At 31.6% G+C, this 19450-nt stretch overlaps 1 protein-coding gene across 25 annotated transcripts in view; it reads left to right on the top strand.

Moving 5' to 3' along the window:
• The window catches only part of NOL4 (nucleolar protein 4), a 438717-nt gene that overhangs the window by 242114 nt on the left and 177153 nt on the right, over positions 1-19450 (top strand). For 20 of the 25 annotated variants that reach the window (XM_039843577.1, XM_039843555.1, XM_039843540.1 and 17 more), the window contains 3 exons: positions 86-235; positions 16610-16721; positions 17617-17729. In XM_039843577.1, coding sequence (XP_039699511.1) covers positions 86-235; positions 16610-16721; positions 17617-17729 — 375 coding nt within the window. Of the gene's footprint in view, positions 1-85; positions 236-1214; positions 1278-3771; positions 3837-14154; positions 14226-16609; positions 16722-17616; positions 17730-19450 lie in introns of those variants that run through there. The other 5 variants (XM_039843675.1, XM_039843696.1, XM_039843687.1 and 2 more) reach the window with 5 other exon arrangements.

The raw sequence follows: 19450 nt of genomic DNA on the forward strand, positions 1-19450 counted from the left end.
TAATTGAGTTTATATGTTAACTTTGTAATAAATGCACATTAAAAAAAATTAACCTTGTGGTTCTTTTTTTTGGTTTTCTTTCCAGGATGGCGTAGGGGTAGATGAAAAGCTGTCCTTACGACGGGTAGCTGTGGTTGAAGATTTCTTTGACATTATCTACTCGATGCATGTGGAAACAGGGCCAAATGGAGAACAAATTCGGAAACATGCTGGACAAAAGAGAACTTACAAAGCAGTAAGTTAAAAATATTTTTAAAAAAAGAAAAGAAAAAGGAAAAGGCATGAATTTTGAATTTTGGTATTATGAATGCTTATTAAAAATGTATTAAATAATTATAAATATTTTATCTTCAACTTAAATTAGACCATATCATGGTCACACCCAACATTTAAAGTATAATTTAATTATTACTGATTCTATTTTTGTCCTTTGTTCACCAAGTCTATTGAATATAATTTAAACCTGTCTCTAGTATTTTCATATTGTTTTCTTTAAATATGCATAAAATGTGGTAGTCCCAGTCAAATGCCCACTAATGGGAAGATATATTTGTGTTATTTATTCACTGTATCATGATATATGAATTATGGACTGGAATATATGAACTTTTGTGCTACCACTACAGTCTTAACATTCCATTCCCTTTGAATTATATTAATATGTTTAGGTGTTCCCTATTTAATACTTATAATCACATGAATAAGAAATTTTATGTACTTTTTTTTATGTCTCCTTATATTAAATACATTTGTCCTAAAGGGTATACATTAAAAAAATTTTCAGAATAGATTATTAAAAGATATGTGTTATTTTCATAGATTTAATGCCCTTGAACATTTTTAAATGAATATATAATGTTTTTATCATAAATTATGTGAAAAGCAGATTTAATTAACTGTTAAATATTGAAATACATATTGTCAAAATAGAGTTACATATTTCTAAAGTGTCTAATTATACTTACAGTTTGATCTAGACACTTTAATCTAGCATTTTATTTAATTACAAAGTTTATGAAGTTGTCTTAATATAGATATGTCATCCTTTCTAGGAAAATTGAACAGTAAATTATTCTTTTTTAATATGAGCAAAGTATACATCAAAAGTATTTTATCAGCAGTCAGAATAATATCCTTTTTTAGAAATCTTATTGAACTTTGCTTTTGGCTGCTTTATATTAACTGTTTTCAGCTATATTGATACACGATATCAGTCTGGATCCATTTTTTTTTCAGATACAGAAAAATGTGTGAAATGCTCAAAGTTTCAAATACAGGTACATATGTTTGAAAATTAGCTACTGAGCATAAGAAATAGCTTCTTTTCCATAACTATTTTTTGCTATATTTCCAGGGTCATATTGAATCTTTGTAGTTGCATAATAACCCCTAATACATGTTGTATTTATCTCTCCTTCTCTATGGTTTTGTTTCTTGGCTGTTTCCAAATTGCATGGTTTGTGGGCAGGCACTATTGTAAGTTTCCTTACATAATTCTGCCACATAAACTTTCTTTTGACTTACATAACTCAGGAGACATTCTTATCATGACTAATGACAATTACCTACCTTTTTTAGGATATTTTTTATGTACACTAATATTACTGAACATACTCATTTCACCTGTCTCTTAAGCCAGGTTTTTATCTCTAGGTGATAATAGGAAAAAATTGTATATTGATCTACTAATATCACTAACTGTGTACTCTTATGATGATTCATTTTCATGAACTAGCTTCCTGAACTTGATAGGACTTTGTAAGGTAGAAATACATAAATTTAATTGTGTTAAATGAAAAACAGACATAAAACAAGTGGCTTCATTGTCAGTAGTAGTGTGGCAGCCAAATCCGATTAGGTTCCAAAAGCAATTTAAAATGATTTATTCTTTCAAATGTACTAATAGAGACCTTTAAAGTGGAAACATGAGTCAATGACATAGATCCAAATTTCTCACCCTGTATTTTCTTAAATGAAATGTAGAGAATCTGATCCATTGTCATTTTGCATGACAAACACAATAAGTTGATAAACATGTTTCCAACATGTATCATTTTGCATTAACTTTATGAGAACATTTTCTGCATTATCAACTTCAAAAATATAAGCAACATCTGAAATATCATCCATTCTCTCTTGAAAACATTCTTTTTGAAGATCCTTCTCTACCCAGGTTTATTTTTTATTTTCACATCTTAAGTGTTCTCACCTTTTCCAAATATCATGAAGGTTATTTCTGGCCTAACATTTTGCCTTCTGGTATCTCTAAATTGAATCCTAATTAGGAAGCATTTCCATTTTATGGAGTAATAATTCATCATAGGGAAAAAAAAAAAGAATGACTGCAATGCCAGCAAAACTGTGTACTTGACTCCACAATGAACTTAAGTCTAATGTTAAAAATTAATATAAATGTTCAATTAATGGGGCATAAAACTAAGTGCAATTTGAAATGGAATGATTTAGTGCTATTAGAGCCCTAGACTGTTGGGTCAGAGTTTAGTTCTCAATACTAATGTCATTGGTAGAATTAGCTAGGTACCTATTGCAGTTATAATGGTTCCATTAAATTTAAGATTTTTTTTCTACTTCTAACACATTAACTCATAGAGCATGCACGATTATGTTTATTGACCTTCTTTTTCTTCCTTTTCCTACATGGCCAAGAAACCATACTTATACAACTAATCATTAAAGCGTGTCATATTGTCTTAATAATATTATCAATAGATTTAGTGGTCATTTTATTTACTTTGCCTTTTTTGCAAATCTTTCTATGTTTTCACTCTGCAGGAAATGGTGGTCCTTTAATATTGGATTAACTTTTGAATGCTATTTGTTTTTACCTATCTGCAGTATATCATTCCTTGAAATATCTAGGCATTCTACTTAAATTTTATTGCAAACTAATTTGACTCTAGATAAAAATTGGAGGGTATATGTTCGATTACTCATGCGTTCTTTGAAAAAATCCACATAAAATGACACATTTTAGGAATATGTGAAGGCTATCATAATTATTTTCAGTCATTGTTGAATTCTAGTGTCTTTTAGGTCTGCTTTTTCTGCATTTGCCCCTGTCTCCATATTAACTGTTATTGATGCATTAAATTTGTTTCCTTAATATATTTGACTATTATAATTATCACTTACATTTAAACTTAAAATATATCTTTGTACGGAAAGTGATTGCAGGGACTTAGCAATTTGGAGAGTCACTTCAAAGTTAATGATGCAACATTAAAAAAACAAATGTGGGATGTTGTTTGCTGTTCTAGTCCTTAACTCTTCTCAACTTCTTCCTGAACTCCACCTCCAGGGACTGTATCACTCTTCTCCATTGTCTTTTAGCACTTATATTCTATCACAGGCTAAGCACAGCTGCCTTTTCAGAGTTCTTTCTTAGGTTAGGATCCCACTAAAGGATTAAGTTTCAGGGATCTTTCTTGCTACATATAAATTTAGAGTAACTGGAGGAAATCCAGGAATTAAGGGGAAAAGTTAGTGTTTTCAATAGAGAGAACAGTCTGCATATATATGTACACACACACTCACAACTTGTAGTGTGATACAGTAAACTTACATGTATTACTCACATACATAGCTGCCAATAATTACATTTATTTAATTCAGAGTGGAGAGCATATGCTATAGCTTGAAGAAAATAGGCTGGAAGCCAGACAAACTCAGTTTCGACTTACAAATTTAGCACTTCCTAACTGTGTCACTTTTGGTAAATTATTTACTTTTTTTTCTCTTTCTTTTTAGAGGAAGATAATGACATACGTGATGTGGTAAAATAAATGAGTTAAGATGCATGACATGTTTGACATATGGTAAACTTTTGAATGTTATTTCTCCTTCTTTATCTGTTCACTATGCATGTTCCAGGTAGAGGGACAAGGAGAACAATTAACAGAGATCTATCACTGCCTTAATTATATTATGGATATAATTTCCTCTGCCTGCCCCATGCGTCTGTGTCAGGAGATAAGAATAGTAATAAGTTATACATTTTTATGTGCATCCTGTAGATGTCACTCTTCCTGGAAGCCCACAGTGTAACTTTTATCTAAGGTATGACTGGGTTGACAGAAAACATGAAAGAATGACAGAGTTCCTGTGTTTAGGAGCTCTCCTGCTAGATGAAGTTTGTGAGGATTTCAGTTATTCATTTGCTTTTCCCAAAGGTTAATTCTGTTAATTTCAAGTAAATTTTTTAAAAAATTTAAAAATGATCTCTCTTTAAAGAATTTCTTTTGATGTCAATTGAACATTTCTTTCCAGGGATATACTATAGAAAAATAACATATCATGCAGAATTTCTGCATTCCTACTCTGAAAATTAAAAAGGAAAACTTTTATCAGTTCTAGAACAGTTAAACTTATTTAGTTAGCATCATTTTATCCCTTTTATATTAAAAAAAAAAGTACCTATTAGTTCAGCATCTCTATTTCTCAATAGGATATTTTAACTTGCATCAATTTTTGCTAGTTTGTTATATAAAAATTCCAAAATTTTTGTCAACTTATAATGAGACTAATGAGTAAAATTTATAACCAATGTGGTGTGAAAAAATAACGCTAAACTAAAACCTAAGAGTTCCAAACAATTAATATAACCTCTTTTTGGCTTAGGCTACAGTTCACTCACATATAAAATGAGGGGGCTATATTTCAGTTTTCCTCAAATTCTGAAGGCATAACACCAATTAATTTTATGTCTGTAAACCATCTTCTTTGATCTAATATAAAGAAAAAGCAAAATAATACAGCAAATAAACAAATACAGGACACTGCCTTTTTAATGCAGGTGACTTTTTTTATTTCACTTGATTATTGTAAACTAGAGTGGCTTAATAAACAACTGTTAAGAGATTAAAAAAACTTAAAATTCCAAATTTAAAGTTTTTATAGACATTCTCTAATATTGAATTTGGTGATAATGTTATACAATAAGTTGTTTCACAGATGATTTCTAAATATTGAAGGCAGATATTATAGTTAGACATGGCACACATAATATTAAATCCACTTTTGTTTTAGAACAGTGCCACTGTTTTCGTTAACTAAAAATAATATTCAGACTAATATGTCAGATATATAAAACATCTCGGAAGGAAAAACAAATTAGTGACATGTCAATTAGAGTATTAAAAGGCAGTCTTAAAACAAAATAATGTACTGCCATCTGTCAGAATTGATTTATTTCTCGTGTAGGTTTAGTTAGAATTAGCACAGGTGGGCAGAGTTATAGTATAAAATGCTTTATACTCAGAAGCTGTCCTTTGGTAGTGGAGACCATCAGACATAAGAGCTCAACCAAACCAGTTTATCATCAACTAATGTCACAAATCCTATCATTAATAATTTTCATATTAAACAATAATGTCCCAGTCAATACATAATTCCCTGAAAGGAGGATTAACCTTTTGGAGAAATCTCATTAACTCTTTATGACCAACCTGGTAAATTGTTATTTTAGTGCACCCTTGTGGTGAAAATGAGCCAATGCAGCTTTTGAAACTACTCCAGACATTTAATGCTTTCTACCACTCAGATCCAGAGATTTAGGTGTTCCTAGGTACTTTGATGGTGTAATAAATAAAATATTCTGAATTTCCTTAAGTATATGCATGTGTATACCTGTATAAACACCTACATATATATTTAATCGGGATGAAATATAACAGGACGAAGGAATAGGATGTGGGTAACTTGTGTGAGGTAGTAGGAAGAAAATGATGCCAGCTCTGATGTCAGCTAGACTTGGATTTAAATCCTGATAAGGAAAGTTCTATATGTGTGATTTTGGCATGTATTATTTATAGAGTTGATTTGAAACTCATAAATAGTACATGTAAAGTTTTTAACAATTGCTTCTAATATTATTATATTGAGGTGAATAGAACATGATTTTTTTGAAAAAATATGAAGTTTTTTTTGTGAAGTGACAGGTGCTGTAAAGAGCTTTCTCTATTAACAAGATATTGAAAGGCCTGTTTCTTTCTTTGTGTCATCTGTGCTCCTCAGTGACCTATGGATACTTCCCAGCCATGTCTTCATTCATTTCTCAGAATCGTTTATTATTATTCATTAGCTTTATCAGTAGCAGTTTTAGTCATTTCACAATAAGTAAAAATAAACCAACTTTTACCTAGTTTTTTATCGTTTATCTGCTCTACTCCTCATTCTCTCCTCCACTCTTGTTTTTCTGGTAATATCCTCTTTCAGTCAACTTACAGCACTATCATATTTAAGCAGGGCTCTGCACTTAGACTATAGTGATTAGAAAGGAGGTGAATTCTGAAACTAATGTGATAACCTAGCTGCTGCATCTGAGAATTTGGAATTTTAACAAGAAATTTCTCTCCTGACATGCTTTTCTCTTCAGTAGAGAACATGCAAACATGATATCTTTTGTTATATGCATTCATTAGTTGTATAATTATGTGTATAGTGAAAAGCGATATTTCTTGATAGGGCATTATTGGCTTTTTGGGCAGACAGTTGGCATTGTCCCAAGTACCCCAAGCCATTTAATATTCGTAACCCCTGAGCATTATGTTCCAGCAACACAGACTCCAGTTATTGTGATAATCAAAATGCATTCCTATTCCCTATTTTCAAAAGTCACCTTTAGAGCACAAGTAAACACCCCAAGTTGAGTGACATTTTCTGAAGGAAGCCACATGGCTACTTGGTGTATCACGAAAATGTTTTCATTATTTGTCAGTTGTTGAGCAATTCAAGAAGTCAATGAATTCCATGTCCATGGTACATTATCATCATCTCACAGACTGCACTTTGCCTGCATAAATTTATGAGGGTTGTGCAACTTACTAGACTCCCTAGTAGAATGAAGTCTAACTTTCTCCATTTTCTTCCGTTTCCCCTAAGATGGTTAATTCTTGCCTGCTTTGAGTGACTTCAGCAACAATATTCTTGGCTACCTATTTCAGAAGAAGGGCTGCTTCTCAATGACTAGCAGGGTGAAGTAAAGAAAACTTTAACAGAGAGAGTTGCGACAGCAGCCAGGGAGAGCTTCAGTGTGCCAATGAATTTGAGACCAGGAAGGTTGAATTCTACTTGTTATCCCCTAAGACCCAGTAAAAACACTAATATATCATTCTCTATACACTCTTCAGAAAAAATCAAAGAAGGAAATAAATTGTCTCATACTTCCCATTTGTGACTACATATTTTAATGTAGTTTTCATGCTACAAGTGATTGTATAAACACTTGATTTACTGAGTCATTTTATTTACATGCAATATTTAGAGATTCTCTTAATTCTACTATTAGGGAACATGTATGAAGAAAAACTTTTTCAGTGCCTATCTGCTCATTTTTTTTGTCATTTAATATAAGAACCCTTCATATGACAGTCTGTTTCTTAACAGCTAAATATTCTGACATAAGCAACATAAAAACAGCACACACAAATTTACAGATATATATCGTTTATTTGACTCTTTTTTTTGATATTGTCTGTTAAATTTGCTCAATTGATGACTTAATTATAACAAAATACAACTCTAAATTAAAGATGTTCATCATTATAATAAAGATAAAACAAAAAATATTCTTTATTACAAAGCAATACAGCTAAATTTGAAGTGTAATCAATGAAACAAAAACTATTTCCAATAAAAAGTGATGTATTATAATTAAATTACATTCTATTTCTTGTTTGCCTATACTTTAATCTACTAATTTATAGTGATATAGTGCCAGATTCATCTGATGTTGCCCTAGACTGCTGATACCCCTCTGTTTTCCTCCTCTAGTTTCTTTTAATCATGTAGTAAATTTCTGGGCCTTCGCCCAAACTGAGTGTCTTTTCCTTTTGCCTCCCACTTGTACCATTTCTTCATCCCTGGAGGATACTGACCTAACCTATTCCACTGCACCACATTCACTTTTCATTCCTCTCACCCTGCATTTGATGCATTTGCCTCAAATTTCCAAATTGCCTGTGGCTAAATATGACCTGAACTGTCTAAAAATAGTCCTGCCTGCTTTAGACCTCCTTTGGATTCACCAGCCTTCATTTTAAACTTAACCATCTTCTCTCAACACCATAGCACCTTTCTTCAGATTAATAGAATGCTCGCCTTTACTTTCAGCCAGTGATTTTTACATTGTGTATCACAACTCATTATTGAGTTGTCAAGGCAATTTAGTGTGTTGCGATCACTTTTAAAAAGTGAAATAGAAAATAGAAATGATCAATTTTATTATATAAATGTGTGTATGTACTAGCTTATGATGTAAAATATATTTATACCTGAGCTATTGGTCTAAAAAGTTGAAAAACATTACTTTAAATGAGCACTGTGATTTCAAATTGCCTGCAAACTGCCCAAGAACTACTTCCACTTACCCTGCTTCTTGCTTCTGTTCTTGGTGTATTTTCAGTTTTCCTGACATATCATTCTGTTCCTAATTTAAAATTATCTTTAGGCTCTAACCTATAGTTTCATTCATCTTAGATAAATGTACCATGTAAGGTGGCCAGATCTAAGAAATAATATGTTAGATGTCCAGTTATATTTGAATTTCAGATAGATAGTAATTTTTAATGTGTTTGTCCCAATACTGCATATTTATCTGGAATTCAAATTTAATTTGGTGTGCTATATTTTCTCTAGCAACCTTAATTCTATTTAAAAATTAATCTGAGATATTTCTGATTGGGCAAGGTCACCTGCCCTTCACTAAATGAAAAAGGCAAGGGAAGTTGATGAATGGGTATGAAGACTGAATGTGGAAAATGATCAGAGAAAAAATATAGAAAAGAAATAGTGGACAGTGATAGGAACTGAAAGTATCATAGTGGAGTAAATGATAACAGTATCAGAGTCATAGCAAAACAAGTAATGTTGACAGGAACCCAAACAAAATCTGAGAATCCTCCACCAGGGGAGCAGTGTTGAGTTTGGGGTTAAAGTGCAAATCTAATAGCATCCTGGTTTTGGTATTGGTACAGGAATTTAGTTGTTTATTTAGCAGATGTTTAGAGGTTAGACAAATACAACATAGCACAGTCTTTCTAAAATAGTGGTTAAGGTTCTGAAGCAAAAATTGTTGAGGTTCCGAGTAAATGCAAACTCGATTGGGCAGGCCAAATGTCTGGCTTTTTGTCCAATTGATTATTGCTATGAATGCACTTTTTACCTAAGAGTATTTATGTTTGTGTTGTCTGGATAAAAGTATTTTTCAGAATCACTTCAAAATTAACCATACAGTTACTAATAGGTGATTCCAATAATTTGATATATCCAGGTACATTAGTTATATAGAAACATATCTGACAGTATTCAGTGATAATTATAGTGCATATGAATTCAATAGATATTTGTTGAATAAATAAATGTTTAGTTGAAAATCTCTTTATCTTTACAGACTGTTTCTACATGCACCTCCACAAATTAATAACTTCCTCTGTAGAAGTACAATGCTGTTTGCTACTCATCTTTTCTCATGCATGAAATGGATAAAAGAGAACTGATATAAATATAAGAGCAAACCATCAGCTGGACATTTCAATTTGTAGCACATTTAGAAAAATGTGTGGGCCAAATGTTATAGCCAAATGTTACAGCATTTGCAAGCCATATATAGATATGGCTATATATTTATATCTATATATATGTGAGTATAATATATGTATGTGTGTATACATATATAACATATATGTATATTATGTATATATTACACATCCTAATGCCCTCCTTTCAGATGTATTTAAAGATACACAATGCGTAAACCAGGTAAAGGCAGAGTGGTCCTTGTTGAATTGGAGATGTTGCCCAGAACCAAGACTTTGCTTTCTCAGAATGGAGTCTCTCTGGGCTATGGTGTGCTGTGTCTTTAAGAATCAGGACATTGGGGGTCTTTCATGGCTTTTGGATTTACAAGCTATGTTCAAGCATATTTTAATTTTATTAATTTTTAAAACTAAATTTTTCTACAGTTTCATTTTCTGGCTATGTATTTTGCAGATGGTTTGTGATAGAATATCACAATATTAAATTTGGTAAGATAAACAAATTTCACTGGAAGAGGATTTCTAATTTATTTTCTATTTATAATCCCAAGAGTGTTTATTATAGAAAATGTCAAAGGTTTGGCCCCAAGGGCAAATTCTTCCATAAGTTTAGTGCATGATATTTGGCAAAATAACAACATGGTTTTAATGCTATTATTCCATTAAAATAAAAGTATTATCACTATTCTCTAAATTCATTTTATGAAGCAGAGGTAGAGAAGGTAATTTTTAAAAACTATTGTGATTAGGTCAATTTTATTTTGCACTAAAGCTCAGTATCTGAACTGGAGCAAACCATGCCAGGACTTCACTCTGTGCAACTTTTAATAAAATCCAACATTCGTCTACTACTTTTCCAAATTACTGATATTTAATAACATTAATTCTGTTTTGTTTTGTTTTTCTTCTTTTATTAAAACCATAGTAACCTTAAGCCACAATGGTGTGATTTTGGTTGATAAATCTTTTGAATTTAACTTGTTTTGTTTTGTTTTGCTTTAAAAAGTGATTGCTTATGCTCACGATTCGCCAATATCATGTGTTAGGTTCAAATCACTACAGTTCAGGTGTTAGGTTCAAATCTTAAACCAAGAATGTCTTCTCTAATGGTGATTTCCTTTTAACTAGAAGTCTTATTCCTTTAGAAATAGGCTACTTATACTCCTTGTACATTGTATTAAAACGGAAAGTCCTTTGCATTTGGTTACTGGCTGTTAAATATTACAGTCAGCACTTTAGCTATCAGTTCTGCTGGAACAGAACAGATGGCCTGTTAATTTCCTTCAGGTGGAGCTCTGTATTGTTCCTACATAGGCTGATGTGTTTTCTGTGCAACTTTGTAACCCAAAACAAGGTACAGAGAGCTTAGCTGCCCATTGTATTCAGAAGGGTCACTTGAAACAGGTCAGAGCATTTTATAAAGAACCTCACACCAGGGAACATTGTAAACATTTTAGCATAATTAACTTATGCTGTGAGGTTAATATTGCAACACTCTAGGAATGAGACAGTCAGTCTCTCCCTCCCTCCCCGCTCCTCCTCCTCCTCCTCCTCCTCCTTGTTCTTTCTTCTTCCTCTCCTCTCTGTCTCTCTCATTCTTTCTTCCTTTCTTATATACTGATGATCAGGAAAGTCTATAAAAGTGTGGTGAGTAAAAGGTTAGGATCGGCTACCAGATTATCATGAGTCCTCTCTCTTCTATTTGAGAAATTATACAACCTCTCTCAGGCTTAGTTTCCTTGTCTGTTAAACAGAAATGATAGTGGTGATGATGATAATCTATTCCTGGGATTTTTGTAAGGATTAATTGATAAAATCCATGTAAAATTCTTACTTAGCATAATCCACTTATTAAACACTCAATTAATGAAAAACTTAAACACACATATAACGTTTAGGAAATATTTCCTCTTGTGTAAAATAGCCAAAGCAATTAAGTTATGTAATGAATGAGAATCTTAATTTTGAGAACTGTCAATTCTCTATCATTTCAGAAACCACAGAATTGCAGGTCTATGCACAAAATGAGTAAATTTAAAGGACCTTTATACTGAAAATGTTCAGAAATTAGACAGTTAAAATTAGGAAGGATGCTTGGAACTGAAGAAAAGAGACATATAGGACAAATAATCCTGTCTTAAAATTCTCTTATCAATTTTGCTCTTAATTTACAAAATTGTATGGCTTCAGTTAATAAGATACATTTCCATCATGTAATTGTGAGACACACAGTCTAAAAAGGTACAGCAAAGCAACCATTTATTACATTGTTTTAACTTCTTTAATTTTTCTAACTTTGTTACTTCATGTATTCAGATCCAAGTAGGAAAGAAAATTTAATTCTAAACATAAAACTCTGCTATTCAAAAGGAAAAAAACTTTATGTATTATCAAAATTACAAGATGAAATTTGTAAATTAATTTAACTGTTGTTGATTTTTATTTCAGTTCTTTTGGATAACTGACATTTTTACCTTAACTGAACTGTGTTGAGGGGAAGGTGAGTGGCACTCAAGAATTGCCAGAATTCGGCTTTGTAGTTGTAGAGTTTTAAGGAAGTACCGTTTCTTCTTTCTTCAGAAAGCTAGGGATATTGGCAAGGTAAAATGTTCATCATCCTTTATATCATAATATTTGTCAGTAAACTTTCAGAAATGTGTTCCATATGTGTTTATAAATATACAAATATGTATATATGTAAATATGTATTTATATTTATATATATATATACACACCCATAAGTAGAATATCAGTAGCAGTGCCTCTTATGGGACTTGATCATTAAGCCTTCTTCAGGTGGGTAAGTTTATCATTAGATTATTAATCTCATACTGTCTTTGCTCAGAGGCCAATTTTATTGTTTAGTCCATCGAAAGATGCTGTAGTGTAAATGTTTTTATGTAGATGAATTACCATATTTTTTGTTGGGAGAAATCATTTCTACTTGTAATTTATGTTATATATAATTTATTATTTTCTACATTACTGATGAATTCTAGTCTTAAAGGACTTAGAATGTGATCTTTTCATTGAAAATAATATCAATGTTCATTACACAGATTAATTAAGGTCTTTCAAAGTTTAGAAGTGATAAGTAATGAAAAAATTATGTTGTGCCACAGCATCAACCCCTCACCATAGCTAATTCAAAATTTAACAACAGTGGTAAGAACAACACATTTTCATCTGTAATTCAGGTTTAAGGAAGTTTCACAAGTGCTGACTTTGTCCTGTGATAATACTTTGATATTCTGGGGCTTTTGAAATACCAAATTTTTAAAAATCTATTTTGATGTTTCTGCTTTTCGTCGACCCTGAGCATTTGTCTATTCTGTCTGTTGGATAAGCCCACCATGATACATTCAACCTATAGAAAGAAACCAGGATTTGGGAGAAGTAGGTTTGATTTTCAGCTCTTTGTTTTGTCCTGTACTGTCTAACAATGGCAATTCATTTCATCTCCTTATATCAGTCAGTATGTTTATCAGAACATTACCATAAAATCTGTTTTAGCCACTGTCTAAAATAGTGGATGTAAAAATCCAACTAGAAAATAACATTTCTAATAAAGAGATACCTCAAATTATTTACCTGATAAATTAATGTTAAGGTCATTAGTTTATATGGTTCATTATGGCTATCTATGTTCTAGTTGTTCCTTTGCCTGTTTGTTTCTACTGTAAGCAATGTGTTTGGCTTGTCACATGGCAATTGTCTTTAGGGTTTAGTTCAGTGGGAGCAAGACTAATATCTATTTATGTTATATTTTGCTTCTCATTACTAACAAGCTGCAGCATTTCCGTGTTCCTAAACAAATTCTAGGGAAATACTATTTTTCTCAAATATGAAGGTATTTCTAAGAATACATTTTCAAGTATTCTCCTCACCAATGTTCAAGAAAATATTCTGTACTGTATATTTGGAGTCTAATTTCTATCCTAGAAAATGAAAAGTGGATCAAGGAAATAGACATTTATGAATGTATATAGCATTTTATATAATTAATTATAGCATTAGTAGAATGGTATTTCAAGCATCTGAATCAAAATTTTTTTATTTCTGTCCCTTACTATTAGGTTTTATTTACAGTTACTTTTACGTGTTGCATGGAAGATGTTAGGACATTGATGAATAGACAGCCTAGAAGAACACAACCCTGAGTTTTATCAACATTTATGAATACCTATTTAAAGTTGATTTAGAATTTCAAACATTCACAGAAACAGGGCCTTTCATCAGGGCAGGGCCATTGGGGTGTTTAGCCTAGGACTCAAGTTCAAAAGATGCTTCACACATTTGCTTTCAGCGTTATTTCTGAATGGGGTTACTAAAGGATACCAGCAGGATCAAAAGACAGGATTTCATCAAATGGCTTTAATTCTGAAATTTAATTATTCTAATGACCATAATTTAAGAATTTTGAAGGATATGTTTTCATTTTTAAAAATGTTCTGAGAACCTCAGCAATGAAGATTGCCTAGGACTCCTAATTTGAAAGAAATCTGGGGGGTAAGATTCTAGATAAGGAAAAAGGAATGATTTTCCCTTTTCACCTCCATCGCAGAACTATTGTTTCAGAAATCAGTGTGAGACTTGAAGAGTCTGTTCAGAGGATCTCTCCTCCCAGTACATAAGAAGACTCCATAGTCTCTGGGTCCCAGTGAACATGAGGTGGGGAAGAGAAGATTCTCAATACCAAGAAATGTACCCAATAAGAGCTTTTATCCACTTAGGCAACATATAGTGACATTCCGAGCACTATGCCAGAATACCACCACAGAAAATAATGTGATAAAATACTTGCTAACAATCTTTTGTAAGGTATAAAGTGGGACTTTATAATATCTTATGTACACAGGTGCACATAAACACAAACATGTTTGTGACCATTATAGGTACTTGTTTTTCAGAGTAAACTATAAAGAAATGTAATATGATTAATAATGATTCCAAGACAAATTGATTTGGAGCTAAGTAGAGCGAGGACAAGTATTATAATTGAGTATGGCCAATCATAAATCTCTCCAGAAGGGGTTCCTACACATGCGCTTTATTAGCATTGGTAAAAAGGCAGAATGTAGAGTGAGCGCATCAGGACCATGGAAGCCAATGGAGCATCTCTTCAATTCCACCACTTGCCTATCTTTCTTTCAGTAGAAGACTTTCATACAAGGAGAGAAAAGATTTAATAGAAATCCTTTATGAAAATCAATGGAGCATTCCTCTCAAATCCTATTTGTTAATGAATTTACTGGTCAGCTCTATTATTTCCAATGGACTGTAACTCCATGTGAGTTAAAATATAAAATATCAGGACCGGCTGGGTATGCCTCATAAACTTTTTTTTTTACTTATGCATTATTGTAAAATAGATTTTCAGAGAGTCAGAAAAATGATCTCTAATCAGAGAAATAAATCAGGCAAAGGTGTTAGTTACCTCTGTAAAATAGATGAATAGGAATCCAATTTGTGTGTGTGTGTGTGTGTGTATGTGTAGGTCTAGAGAAAGTATAAGAGAGCATGAATGAGAATTTAAATTATGTATATATTTCCTTTTTTAATAACTAATATAAATAGTTTGATGAAATACTTTCATATTTTTCTGCTTATTTTTCTCGCATTTTCTTATATAGTACAAAGAGATTTTTTTTTAAAAAACTGGACACTTTAATATACAAATGATAGTTATATTAAAAATCAAGTTTCACATTTAAAAATCCTAGTAAAGTTGAACTTTAATTACCTGTATATGGATCATCCATGACAGATTTTAAATATAGACTTGTTCCTTCTCTTTAGTATTCTTATGGTTTCTTTTCCTGAAAGTCAATGGTATAGGCAAAGTGACACCAACTGGTTTTAATATGAATTCAGGAAAAATATGCCTTATAACTTTAGATCTTAGTATGTAGGGTTTACTCAATACTGTGCTCATTCTACAGCATGGATAAACAAAAGTCGACCCCATCACCATTAGTGGAATTGGTGTAGAATTGTACTCAATTACACATGAGGTACATATATTCTTTTTCTTCTACAAACTTAAAGTACATTAGTGTTCATAATAGCTATGCATGCTTCTGAGAAAAAGTCTCTGGCACTTATGTGTAATTTACAACTTATTCATTCCTCCTGCTTATCTCATATTTCATGTACCAGTATTAGTGCTATGGTGGAAAACTAATTCCCTATAGCAGACTTCTTAGTAGCACTGCCTGAGTCAGTGCTAATTTTTATTTATAGGTATTTAGCAATCTATCAGTTTCACTTCAGAAATTATTTGCTTTGATGAGAGAAATAGCTTGCGTTTTAAAAAGAGTGTTATAAAAAATCCATGACAGGAGTATTGATTTCTAACTCGACTCTAGATCAGATTCTGAAAATAGAAGCTCTACATAGGGCACTGGAAAAGCTTGCTCTGACAATCAGTGTGTGCTGTTGTGGACATAAATTACAAAAAACTGATAAAGTAAGAAATGAAATAAGTGGCCAAAATGCTATTCCAGGTGTGTCATTTTCTGTGGAAGGGATGATTCACTGCAGTAAATATATACATGAGTTCAGTTAGAATTCTCTTTTATTTTTACTTAAAATATTTTGAAAAGCAATAATGACTAAGTGCTCATTAATGCTAAATCCAAAGTTTATTGATTCTTCTTGGGGCAAAATTTTAAAATAGACATGTAAAATTGGATAAATTTGTGATGATTGTAGCAGTAACTTTTAAAAACTGTTGGCAATTTTTAATAAGGAAAATTCACAAAAATATCTGTACACTGATTATTCTTACTAAAATAAAATGAAAAAATATAAACATTCATTCAGATGTGATCAATTTTTTTTCTCTGCATTGCATTATTAGCTATTTTTAAGAGACATGCTATCAAGTTGGATAGATATTTCTTGAAATGATGCATGGTATGCAGTGCATGCTTTCATTGTGCTTCCTGCCACTATGGAATAATGCGTCTTATTTGGAAATACAATGATCATTTCTGTTGAATCACTCTCAGTCAGCTTATATAATAACATTTCTGTTTTGTGAATCATTGCAGATTTCAGAGAGCTATGCCTTCCTACCAAGAGAAGCGGTGACACGATTTCTAATGAGCTGCTCAGAGTGCCAGAAAAGAATGCATTTAAACCCAGATGGAACAGATCATAAAGGTAGCTGCAGTGTCAAATAGTGAGATTTAAAGTAATTTTATTCATAATAGCAATTTATAGCTCACATTTTTGTAAAAATGTGGTAGACTGAAACAGTTCAACAAGTCAAATCATCTCGTTTATTCAAGTGGGAGGCAGTGAATTTTGAACATCCACTTACAAAGTAGTTCAGTGCCCATTCTCAGAAGACAGTTTTGATTGTGGCAAACAACTTTTTTTCCCTATAATAATACTTTAATTTTAATTTATTATGTATATTCCATGGTATTTTAGATATATTCAGCAAGAAAATTGATGTTCTGTTGGTGTCCTTTTAGTTCTGCCAATTACTTATTTGTAAAAGTGATGAATAGTATGGAGTTCCTTCACTGAAAATTTTACATACAAAGTATAATTTGGCTTTAGCTTTCATTAAAAATTATTTTCCCAACCTATGAAATTCTCTCAGCAATTAAATTAGTCTCAAAGATATACTTCGGCTAGTCCATTCTTATGTGTCAGAGGATGAGTGGACTGGCAAAAATATGAAAAGAAAAAAAAGGAGCAAATACTCCAGTAGTACATATAGGAAGTAAGTTTGCAGCAAAAGATGAAAAGACAGAAATTACAAATAATTATGTTTAATCACTATTTTGCCTTCACTTGTTGTTATGCAGGACATCAAAAGCTCCTCTGGAGTTAGAAATAACTAATTTATCCCTAATGCTAATTTGTCCCAATGCACCTTTGTAGAAACTTACCAGCCATTTTTTCTGCAATCTATCTATACTGCTTCCGATCTCCTAAAAACTTGGTATCTAGAATCTTATTTCAATTTGAACAAATTGGATCATTCTGAAATTACAGGTAGAATGCAGTGTCACTTTCATTACCCATTAAAAATGTTTTATTACAGATAATGGAAAACCTCCCACTTTGGTGACCAGCATGATTGACTACAACATGCCAATTACCATGGCCTATATGAAGCACATGAAATTGCAGCTGCTAAACTCACAGCAAGATGAGGTAAAATGGGAATATCTATGTTTGTTATTACTTACAAGTCGAAATGCAGTTTGATAACCATGACTGTTGTATTAAGCATGATGGCATTTTGAAGATGGTAATTTAGTTTTTAATGAAAGGAATGTCACCGGGATTGCACAGATAGAGGTGACAGAGATTCCTCGTCTTAACACATCTACATTAGTGCTGTGTAGGAATTTGTTTATTCCCAAGAAGATTAATTTTCCTTAATTGACTTCCATAAGGCTAGCCTTGGAAAAGTGCTAGAAACTTTAGGGGAAAATATCCCAAACGAGTATCCAAGGAAAGTATCCAAGCCCTTAGAACGAAGGCTATTTTGCCCAGAAATCAGAAAAGTCAATTTAATAGGTATTCCAAGTAGAATTATTTCCCTACCATGGAAATCTCACATATATTTTTAAATTATATTTTACTTAACCATTCTATGCATTTTTGTCTACTTCTGTGCATTTTCTAGAGACAATTTGTAGTGATTCTTCTTATTAGAGATGTTTTGATATTTCAAATTATTCTATTTAATTTGCATAGTAAAAATCTTGCAATATGCTTGTTGGCATATATTAGACACAAAATGCACATTTGTTGAATATTCTTCTCTAGTATACCAATTAACTCTCAAGTTTAGTTGAAGTATCTCGAAGGCAAGGACCAAGTTGTATATGTACCCTGTATATAAATCCCCAAAGACATAACAATAGGGGCTTAGTAAACCATTATTAACTAGTTAGTAGCCATTAATCAACAGATATATTCAGATTATCTATATTAGGAATAGTTTCTCAGGCTAATAAATTCTCGCCTTGAAATTTCTCTAGAACAGAAAATATGGTTAAATATTTATTTTTCAAATATAGCATTCTTTGGTGAAGAATTATTAAATTCTTTTAAAGTGACTTCATTGAGCTATTTATAAAACTCAAATCAAATTTTTTGTTTTCCTCTTCATTTGAGCAGATTTACTTTCAAAATGATATTTATAGAATTATTTTATCTCGAAAGATTTTATAAAGGGTACACTCTATAAGAAGATCTGTATTAATACAGTGGCAATGTCAGATTCCAATACTAGATGGCTACCTATAAATGATTAAATAAATAGTAATTAAATCATTGGATTAAAGACATGAATTACAATTAACAAAATATTAATGTCTATCTATCCCTGAAAATGGAAAAATTATTTCTATGATTCATTACATAATTGAAAATATTAAAAACTTCATAAACTAGTTAGGGCTGTCAAATTATTTGTAGGAAGCTCATTTAGATGTTGATATGTTTATTTCTAGGCCAAAAAGTAAGAAGATAAACTTTGTGCCAACAATAAAACTCACATATGCTGAGTCCTTCTGCTTTTAAAAAATCCTAAGTATTTTCACCCAAAGGAAATAGATACTTTTAAATTTATAACTGGACTAGGAAAATAACTCTTATCTTTACATTTTGAAAATACAAAATTGGATATATACTGCTTTAAAAATATTCAGATAAATGACTAGTTAAATTATTTATAAAATTTTAGAAATTGTAGTTATCGAAAGATAGGAAAGTGGTTAATTAAGGTAAGTCATGTTGAAATAAAATTCAAGTGAGATAGTCCTTTGTGATCAGTTACATTTAAATTATAATAAGTGTTAATTAAATTAGTTCATCCAATACTTACTGAGCACTATCTATGTAACAGGCACTCTTGTAGTTAA

The sequence above is a fragment of the Pteropus medius genome, unplaced genomic scaffold (genome assembly GCF_902729225.1).
Source record: "Pteropus medius unplaced genomic scaffold, Ma_sr-lr_union100, whole genome shotgun sequence".
Taxonomy (NCBI): domain Eukaryota; kingdom Metazoa; phylum Chordata; class Mammalia; order Chiroptera; family Pteropodidae; genus Pteropus; species Pteropus medius.